This window comes from Notechis scutatus, chromosome 6 (genome assembly GCF_049901735.1).
Source record: "Notechis scutatus isolate UNSWTSFEM ecotype Mainland chromosome 6, rNotScu1.2, whole genome shotgun sequence".
NCBI classification, from domain to species: Eukaryota; Metazoa; Chordata; class Lepidosauria; order Squamata; family Elapidae; genus Notechis; species Notechis scutatus.
In genome coordinates, this window is record NC_142014.1 from 80,762,691 (window position 1) to 80,773,398 (window position 10,708).

The window sequence follows — 10,708 nt, forward strand, 5'->3', positions numbered from 1 at the left end:
TCTCGCAGTCCTCGACTTTTAACGGCTGAAATGGGCGGTTGTTAAGTCGTGACGGTTGCAAAGCAGGTCGCTCGCCTGACCCACCTGACGTTACGATCTTTTTAATTTTATTTAGCGGCCATCGTAAAAGAGAACGCCAGCCATCGTTTAGCAAATGACTAATCAGGTCGGTTGGCAAAAGCCTTTTTTGTGTATAAATTGGCTGCATTTATTAACAATACATCGAATGAATTAACCCATTAAATCGATTGGACCACCGTGGAGCATTTCTGAAGGAAAGCAGAAGGGTCAGTTTTCTGCAAAAAAAAAAACTTATAAAACTTGGTCACGTGGCTGCAAACAGCGGGAAATGCTGGCCAGTTGTTGGCCACATGCCGGTCACATGATTGTCCAAACTTCAGAACCAAGTTATAAGTATCTTTGGAGGATTCTGTCGTAACTTTGAGCTAAGCAACGGGTCATAACCGAGTCCTGCTTGTCCCAGACTTCTGGTTCGCACCTTTCGAAAAAGAGGGAAATTAAACTAGGTTAGATGGGAGGTGTGTGTGTGGGGGGGAATTGTATCAGAGCACTACTCACTACCTCTGAAAGTCGGCTAGTGCCGCCAGAGTCTTATAGCCCCAAAATTCATATTGGCTGTATAGAAATAAAAGGGAGGAAAGATGGAACGTGTGAAGCACATTACATTGAGACCTGTGGACTTCAACTCCCAGAATCCCCCAGCCAGTCAGACATCTGCAAGAAAGAAACCAAACTCAGAGACTACCAAGAGCCCCAGTCCCCATCCTCCTCCTCTCCATAAACTCCACTCCTTTCCAGCACTGATGATGTTACCTAGTTGGGTCATGAAATGTCTGAAAGGAAACCACCCAGCTCAGAGATCCCCAAGGACCCTGCAGTTCTTCCTCTTCCTCCTTCTTCCCCTCCTCCTCTCCTCCCCCACTCCCTCCTAGCACTGATGAAGTTCCCTAGTTGGATCATGAAACGTCTGAAAGGAAACCACGCAGCTCAGAGAGCACCAAGGATCCCACAATTGTCTTCCTCCTCCTCCTCCTCCTCCTCCTCCTCCCTCCTCCTCCTCCTCCTCCTCCTCCTCCTCCTCCTCCTCCTCCTCCTCCTCCCTCTCCACAAACCCCACTCATGTAGCACTGATTATGTTCCCTAGTTGGGTCATGAAACGTCTGAAAGGAAACCACCCAGCTCAGAGACCACCGAGGACCCCACAGCCATCCTCCTCCTCCTCCCTCCTTCTCTTCGTTGCTTCTCTTCCTCCTCCTTCAACCCCACTCCTTTCTAGCACTGATCATGTTACCTAGTTGGGTCATGAAACGTCCGCCAGGAAATAACCAGGCTCAGAGAGCACCAAGGACTCTGCAGTCTCCTCCTCCCTTCCTCCTCCTCCTCCTTGCAAACCTTACTCCCTCCTAACGCTGATGAAGTTCCCTAGTTGGGTCATGAAACGTCCGCCAGGAAATAACCAGGCTCAGAGAGCACCAAGGACTCTGCAGTCTCCTCCTCCCTTCCTCCTCTTCCTCCTCCTCCTCTCTGCAAACCTTACTCCTCCTAACGCTGATGAAGTTCCCTAGTTGGGTCATGAAACGTCTGCAAAAAGACCCCCCTCCAACCCCTGAGCTACAGCGGTTCTCCTCTCTCCCTTTATCACCTTCGGAGCCCCCCGCCCCTCCCACCTCCTCCACCGAGGGGCTCTTGGTCTCCTTCCCCCACCCACCCACCAGGGGCGGTGCCTTCCTCCCCCCTCCCCGCCCCGGTCCAACCTCCGCCGCGCCCCGCCGTGCCTGCCTCGACCGGGGAGTCCCAGACCCGCCGCGGCTTCTCTGCAGCCGCCGCCGCCGCCGCCCCGCCGGGTCTCTCTCTCTCTCTCTCCCCGGCCGTCATGTCCCGCGAGTGGGAGCTGGGCAGCCGCCGCCGCCGCTCCGCGCAGGACGGCTACGGTGAGTGGGGCTGCCGGCCCCGGCTCCCGTCCTCCGCTGCCCGGCTGCGGAGCCTGCGGGACGGGGAGCCTCCTCCGCCTGCCTGCCTTTCTCCCCGCCCCTCCTCCTCCTCCGGGACTACAGAGCCCATCGGCTGCTGGCGGGGGAGGAGGGCAGAGGGAGTCCGGAGGCCCCAAGGCTGGAGTGGGTCGGGGGCGAGAAAGGGTCCTGGCTATCAGGCTGGGGTGGGGTGTGGGGGGGCGGCTGGGAAGCATGGGGATGGGAGTCCTGCACCCAGCTGGGAAGGATGGGGATGAGAGTCCTGCTCCCAGTTGGGGGAAGGGAGGGCAGCTGGGAAGGATGGGCATGGGAGTCCTGCACCCAGCTGGGAAGGATGGGGATGTGAGTCCTGCTCCCAGGTGGAGGGAGGGGGCGCTGGGAAGCATGGGGATGGGAGTCCTTCACCCAGCTGGGAAGGATGGGGATGAGAGTCCTGCTCCCAGGTGGAGGGAGGGCAGCTGGGACAGATGGGCATGGGAGTCCTGCACCCGCTGGGAAGGATGGGGATGGGAGTCCTTCACCCAGCTGGGAAGGATGGGGATGAGAGTCCTGCTCCCAGGTGGAGGGAGGGGGCGCTGGGAAGCATGGGGATGGGAGTCTGCTGGGAAGCATGGGGATGAGAGTCCTGCTCCCAGGTGGAGGGAGGGCAGCTGGGAGGGATGGGCATGGGAGTCCTGCACCCAGCTGGGAAGGATGGGCATGGGAGTCCTGCCCCCAGGTGGAGGAGGGGGGCTGGGAAGGATGGGAGTCCAGCACCGGCTGGTGTGGCAGGAGGGGGGGCAGCCTGGGCTTAGGGAAAGTTTTTCCTCTGTTCATGGTGTGTGTGTGTGGGGGGGGTCTTGGGGAAGGGTCTTTCTGAGCCCACCCCAGAGGGGCTGAGGGCTGGCCGTGGTGTGATGGGCAGGCGAGGGTCCCCCATAATCCACCTCTGGAGGAAACCTCCTCTTGCACACCAATTTGCAAAGCACGAGTGAACCTCAGAAACTTTCCTTGGGCAGCTTTGGGTTTCTGTGATTGATTGATTGATTGATTGATTGATTGGGAGGAGGAGGAAGAGGAGAGGGGGGGACTGCGGGGTCTTTGGTGCTCTTTGAGCTGGGTGGTTTCCTTACAGACATTTCATGACCCAACTAGGGAACATCATCAGGGCTAAAAGGGAGGGAGTGGGGTTTTGGAGGAGGAGGAGGAGGAGGAGGAGGAGGAAGAGGAGGAGAAGGAGAGGAGGAGGAGGAGGAGGAGGGAGGAGGAGGAGGAAGAGGAGGAGGAGGAAGAGGAGGAGAAGGAAGAGAGGAGGAGAAGGAAGAGGAGGAAGAGGAGGAGGGAGAGGAGGAGGAGAAGGAAGAGGAGGAGGAGGAGGAGGAAGAGGGAGGAGGAGGAAGAGGAGGAGGAGGAAGAGGAGGAAGAGGAGGAGGAGGAGGAGGAGGAGGAGGAGAGGAAGAGGAGGAGGAGGAGGAGAGGAGGAGGAGGAGGAGGAGGAGGAGGAGGAGGAGGAGGAGGAGGAGGAGGAGGAGAGGAGGAGGAGAGCTTGGTGGTTTCCTTGCAGATATTTCACGACCCAACTAGGTAACAGCATCAGTGCTGGAAGGGGTTGTCAGCTGGTGCTCCATTCAAAATCCAAGAAAGAAATACTTAAGACTCCTTTAATCAGAGAAAAGATATCTTTTACTGGAAATCAAGTGGTAGCAACAAAAGAATTCTGAATCTGAGAAAATAGGTGCGTAAATCACACATACAAAGTGATGGCAACGTTCCCACCCCCAATAGCTCAATTGGCTCATCCAATTAAAAGTTGAGTAGATCATCATGTGGGCATCTCCAGGTGGTGATGAGGCCTCTGTCCGTTGACCTTGACATAGTTTGATAAAGGGTTGCAGCTGCGCATAGCATAGGATAGAAACCTAAGCAAGAATCTACCCCCCCCCCCAGCTTATACAGTTCTGGTTTGTAACACCTCCAGCTCACTTCCCATAACCATTCCCCCCTCCTCCCCCTCCGTTACTTATGACAGCCGAAAGATGCAAAGCAAGGGGAGAAAATCTTGAAGGCTGACACAGGGAATGGGAGGAGGGGGAGCACTGTGGAGTCCTTGGTGATATCTGAGCTCTGTTATTTTCTTGCAGACATTTCATTGCCAAGCTTCACATCCTTACTGCTCAGTGTGCTGATCATGTTACCTAGCTTGGTAATGAAACGTCTGCAAAATAAAAACCCACCCAGCTCAGGGACGACCAAGGAATTCCATCTATTGATTGCGGAATGCTGTGTTTGGCTTTAATTTAACTTAATTTAATTTAAATTCATTTATGTTCATAATTTGTTGTGTTTTAATCATGTTTTAACAATCAGCCCTCCAGACTCACGTATATGAGATCTATATAAAGGCGTTAAATATAAAACAAAAGAAATTAAATTGTCGTCCCATTGTCAGAAATGTTGACCCGAAAGTGTCGCACCTAAATAAAATTTATATATTTTTTTAAAAAAATGTTGACCTATAAAGATCATTTATTGATGGAGTCAAATTCCATATCAGTATTTTGAAGGCAAATGGGAAAAACCCAACCTTGATATTCTGTCTTGTGATATCTGTATATTTTTATATTTCAACCAGGTGTTAAAATTAAGCCAGTGAATAAATTAGCATAGAGAAAGTAGCAGAAAACCCGGGGACAGAATTTGGAGGAAGTAGAATTGGGGGGCGGGAAAATCAGTTTTGAAAGAGAGAAAAGGGGAGCAAGTTAAAATAAGTGATGTTGGTCTCTAAGAATGTTTTTAATATGCTTTTTCGCACATTATGCAGGCTTCGGTTAATGATTTATCAGCCTGCTGGGTTCATTTGGACTACATTTGGCTTCTTCTGTCTTTAGAATATCTTTATTCAATTGTGGTCATTAAGTCAAGAACTTGATCCAATATTAAATAAATGTCTTTGTTAAATATATTGTGTGAAGTAGAGTAATAAAGCTGTATAATAATAAAGTAATGTTCAATCCCTTCCCTAAGGCAGGAGACCTTATAGATACCACCTCAGAATTCTACTCCTCCTCTTCTTCCTCCTATTTATACCTATCCTCTTCCTGCTTCGTCTCCTTCCCTCTTTCCTTCTCTTCCTCTTCTATTCCACAAACCCCACTCCCTTCTATCACTGAGGATGTTACCTTGCTGGGTCATGAAACGTCTCAGAGAAAACCACCACATAACACTAAGGACCCCATAGTCGTGGTCCTCGTCCTCCTCCTCCTCCTCCTCCTCCTCCTCCTCCTCCCGCCCCCCTTCCAAATCCAACTCCCTTCTAGCACTGATGATGTTACCTAGTTGGGTCAAGAAAGGTCTCCAAGAAAACCACCCAGCTCAGAGCGCACCAAGGACCCCACGGTCATCGTCGTCCTTCTCTTTCTCTTTCTCCTTCTCTTCCCCTTCTCCCTCCTCTTCTTCCTCTCCCTCCTCCTCTCTGCAAACCCCACTTCCTTCCAACATTGACGATGTTACCTAGTGGGGTGATGAGATGTCTGCAAGAAAACAACCGAGCTCACAGATCCCCAAGGAGCCCACAGTTCTCCCCATCTCCTCCTCTTCCTCCTCCTCCTCCCTTCCAAATCCAACTCCCTTCGACCACTGATGACGTTACCTAGCTGGGTCATGAAACGTCTCCAAGAAAACCACCCAGCTCGGAGAGCACCAAGGACCTCACATTTCAGCCCTGAGCTACAAATATTCTCCATTATCGGTATTATAGAGGTGTTTTGCCACAGTTTGGTGGCAGATCATGGAAAAAACAGCCTTCCTTCGATAGGTGAGTGATCTCAGCCAGGGACGGGACGGGACAGGTGTGGAGTTTTCCACCCGGACGTGCATTTTGGGACCTTTCCAGATAAAAAGGTGATCTTAATCTCAATAAAACATTCCTTCTTCAACAATCCAGGCTAAGCCCACCACTCGTCCTTTTCCCCTCCCATCAAGGTGACCAAACCCCAGAGATACTGTCACCTTGAAGGCTTCTACAAATGAGATCACAACGTTGTGTTGCTCCTGCTGCGTCAGATTCTGTGTGCATTTTCTTGTTTTCCCACTTTATCTACAAAACCAGCCTCACCTAAAAGTCTGTCCTCCAGGTCAGGATTGTCCTCCAGGTCAGGATTGTCCTCCAAAAGTCCTCCATCCTCCAGGTCAGGATTGTTCCAAAGGTGCATTTTTTTTCAGGAAGGCAACTGGACTTTTCTTGTTTTTTTTTTCTTTTCTTTTGAAGAGATTTTGCTTCTCATCCAAGAAGCTTCTTGGATGGTGGGGAGCGGAAGGATTGATACTCCTTGAAAGTCATTTGCAGCCTTTTTAGAGAGTCCTTGAGGCCGCTTGGAGGTGTGTCTGTGTCCTCAGGGTCCACCTGTGTGGTGCAAGTGGATGTGGAGCCTTCTGAATGGATGGTGAGGAATGGAAGGATTGATACTCCTTGCAGATCATTTGCAGGCTTTTAGTGAGTCATTGAGGTCGCTTGGAGGTTTGTCTGCGTCCTCAGGGTCACCTGAGTGGTGCAAATGGGTGTGGAGCCTTCTTGGAATTGCACGGTCCTTTCAGCAGTTCCAAGGAGGCTCCGTACCCCTTTGTACTATTCAAATGACACAGATAAACCTCCAAGTGGCCTCAACGACCCTCTCAAAGGATGCAAATGGTTTGTCTCTGTCCTGAGGGTCACCTGAGTGGTGCAAATGGGTGCGGAATAAAAGGACTGTGCAATTCCAAAAAGGCTCCACACCCATTTGCACCACTGGGGTGGCTCTGAGTACACAGGTAAACTTCCAAATGGCCTGAACGACCCTCTCAAAAGGATAGAAATGACCAGCAGCCTGCAAGGAATATCAGTCCTTTCATTCCCCACCATTCGGTCAGAGCTGAAGAAGCTTCTCGGAGGAGAAGCGAAACCTCTTCAAAGAAAAAACAAACAAACAAACAGAAAGTCCAGTTGCCTCCTGGAAAAGCACCTGTGGGACAGTCTCACCTAGTGTGCTTTCCGAAGAGATGTCTGGCTTGTTTGCTTTCTGCAGCCACATCAGTGGCCACTGGGAATATGGCCAAAGCTGGACATTTGCAAACTCCAGCGGGCTTTGGTGGCTCCAGCGTGCAACCTTTGCTGTTGTTTTGGAGCGATCGCCGATGTTCCCTCCTTAACTATCAGAATGATTTGCTGCTGTGTTGCAAACAGAAGAGAGGTAGAAATCTGATCCGTAAGAAAAGGAGAGAATATTTGTAGCTCAGGGTTGATCTGTGGGGTCCTGGTGATTTTCTTGCCGACGTTTCGTGATCCAGCTAGGTAACATCAGCAGCACTGGAATGGAATGAGGTCTGTGGAGTAGAGGAGGAAGGGAAAAAGAAGGGAAGGGAAGAGGGAGAAGGAAGGGAGGGAGGGAGGGAGGGAGGGAGGAAGGAAGGAAGGAAGGAAGGAAGGAAGGAAGGAAGGAAGGAAGGAAGGAGGAGGAGGAAAAAGACAAGAACAGTGAGGTCCTTGGTGGTCTCTTGAACTTGGTGGTTTTTTTTGCAGACGTTTAGGTACCATCATCAGTGTTGGAAGGGTTGATGGAGCAGAGGAGAAAGAGTAGAAGAAAGAGAAGGGAAGAGGAAGAAGGAAGGAAGGAAGGAAGGAGAAAAAGAGCAGTGAGGTCCTTGATGCGCTCTGGGCTTGGTTATTTTCTTGCAGACATTTCATGATCCAACTAGGTAACATCATCAGTGCTAAAATTTCCTTGCTCCTTTCTAGCACTGATGATGTTACCTAGTTGGATCACAAAACATCTACCAGAAAACAACCAAGCACAGCGAATACAATAGATCCCATATCCATTTTCCTCCTCCTTCTCCTCCTCCTCTTCCACCTCCTCCTCTCTTCCTTCTCCTTTTCCTCCTCTTCCTCCACTCCACAAACTTTACTCCCTCCTAGGCCTAGCACTGATGATATTACCTAATTGGGTCATGAAACATCTGCAAGAAAACAACCAAGCTCACATAACACCAAGGACCCCATAGTCCATTTCCTCCTCCTCCTCCTCCTCCTCCTCCCTGTAAGCCTCACTCCCTTCTAGCACTGATGATGTTACCTAGTTGGGTCATGAAACGTCTGCAAGAAAACCACCAAGTGAGCACCAGGGACCCCATAAATACATCCATACAATCCCTCTTATTAGTAGCCTGTCTAAAAACCACCACACTTAAACTGAAATTGTTCTAATCTAATCTGTAAGCCTGGACTATGAGAGTGACTAGTCTTCACTGTTTTCACTGAATTTGTTTTTTCTTTTTCTTTCCCGCAATACCATAGTAAGTTATATTACTCCCACTTGGGCGGGGGGTTGGGCTAGATGACCTATAAGGTCCCTTCCAACTCTGATTATCTGTTATCTGTTATTTTTCCCTGGCCATTTTCTCTTCTCCTTCATCCCTCAGGTCTCCTGAAAAATATCCATTTTTAGGAAAGATTTAAATTTTGTTCGGGATCCTGGGCCCATCGATCGCTCGGCTGACGCTCCTCATTCCTCTCACCTCCCATACAAAATATTGTAACTATTTGGCACCTAGTTGTGGCAGAAAAATGCAATAAGGAGTGCAACGACACAACTTAGCAATCAGGTGCTATGCACCGTGGCGTCTTTCTCTCTCTCTCTCTCTCTCTCTTTTAAATGGTGTTTTTGCAAGAATGAAAGAAACGCAGTTCAGAATAAAGGCAGATTGAGAGCCAATCCAGGTTATTTATTTAGATTTAAAACTGTAGAGATAGTCCTTGTTTAGCAACCACAATTGGGACTGGTCCCTTGGTCATTAAGCGAAGCAGTCGCTCAAGTGAAATCACTGCGCTTGAGGATCTGACTTTGGGTTTTTCTTTGCTTTAGAGGAAGTGCTCGAATTATGGCCATAATGGAGCCCGAGATTTCGGTTGTTGAGTGAGATGTTTGTTAAGTGAGTTTTTGCCCCCATTTTATGACCTTTCTTCACCGCCGTTGTTAAGTGAATGGCTGCAGCTGATAAGTTAGGAAGCCGGTCGTTAAGCGAATCTGGCTCCCACCCCATTGACCTTGCTTGTCGGAAGGTAAGGCAAAAGAGGATCAGGTGACCCCAGGAGGCTGCAACCGTCATAAGTATGAGACGGTTGCCAAGTGCCTGAATTTTGACCTTGTGACCCTGGGGAGGCTGCAAAGGTCGTAACTGTGAAAAAGGGGACTTTTTTCATGACTGTCGTAATTGCAGGCGGTCGCCATCCAAGGCTGTTCTGTTCTGTTCTATTCTATAGTCTGTTATATTCTCTATTCTGTTTTATTATATTATTATCTATTCTACATTCTATTCTGTTCTATATTTTATTCTATTCTATATTTCACTCTATGTTTTATTCTATTCTATATTCTATTCTATATTCTATTCTATTTTATATTCTCTTCTTTTCTATATTCTATATTCTGTTCTCTTCTATATTCTATTCTATTCTATATTATTCTATTCTATATTTCATTCTATTCTATATTTTATTCTATTTTATATTCTCTTCTGTTCTATATTCTATTCTGTTCTCTTCTATATTCTATTCTATTCTATTCTATTCTATATTATTCTATTCTATATTTCATTCTATTCTATATTCTATTCTATCCTTTTCTATTCTATTCTATATTTTATTCTATTCTATATTTTATTCTATTCTATATTTTATTCTATTCTATATTCCATTCTATTCTATTCTATGTTCTATTCTGTTCTATATTTTATTCTGTTCTATTCTATATTTTATTCTATTCTATATTCTATTCTATTGTATCCTTTCTATTCTATACTATATTTTATTCTGTTCTATATTTTATTCTATGTTTTATTCTATTCTATATTCTATCCTATTCTATATTCTATTCTATTTTACCCTGTTCTGTTCCATTTTCTATTCTATTCTATATTGTTTTCTATACTAACCTCCATTATGGTCGTAAGTTGAGGATTACCTGAATTTTGCAAAGCCGTACTCCTTGCTTATCTCTTAGATAAACATGGAGGCCAATAACAACTTGTGACCGAATTTGGCTGAGTTTGTCTGCATTTTAGTTTTTCCAATGCTGTTTGTGACCATGTTTGTTTTTCTCTTTGCAAAGGGCAGGAGATTATGATATATATATATTTTTGCTGGAAAAAAACAAAAAAGAGGTGCGGTCCTACAATCGAATTCCAGCGATTCTCAGCCAGTTGCTTCTGGGCAGTTCCCCAAACAGGACATAAACTGAAACACAGCATAGAATATTTATTTATTTATGTACAGGTAATCCTTGAGTTACAACCATTCCTTTAATGACTGTTTGAAGTTGCAACTGCTCTGAAATAGGCTGTTATTCACACTTACGACCATTGCTGCGTCCCTGTGGTTGGGTGATCAAAATTCAGACACTTGGCAACTGATTCATAGTTATGACGGTCGCTCAGTGTGTCCCCGGGGGTCACGTAATCCCCTTTTGTGACCTTCTGACAAGCAAAGTCAATGGGGACAGCCGGATTCACTTAACAACCGGATTGCTGTTTTATCAGCTGATAGTGATTCACTTAACAACAAGGTGGCAAGGAAGGTCATAAAATGGAGCAAAATTCTCACTCAACAAACGTCTCGCTCAGCAACAGAAATTTTGAGCTCCGTTGTGGTCCTGAGTTATTTCTTCATCTATTTTCAGGCAGTCCTTGAGCCCCAGATTTCTGCGGCC

General features: G+C 47.5%; 1 protein-coding gene across 1 annotated transcript in view; it reads left to right on the forward strand.

The window, feature by feature from the left end:
* Positions 1-1,815: 1,815 nt before the first annotated feature.
* Positions 1,816-10,708, forward strand: part of LOC113429182 (uncharacterized) — a 54,163-nt gene continuing 45,270 nt past the window's right edge. The window contains exon 1 of the mRNA XM_087968948.1: positions 1,816-1,952. Coding sequence (XP_087825074.1) covers positions 1,895-1,952 — 58 coding nt within the window. The 5' untranslated portion in view covers positions 1,816-1,894. The remainder of the gene's footprint in view (positions 1,953-10,708) is intronic.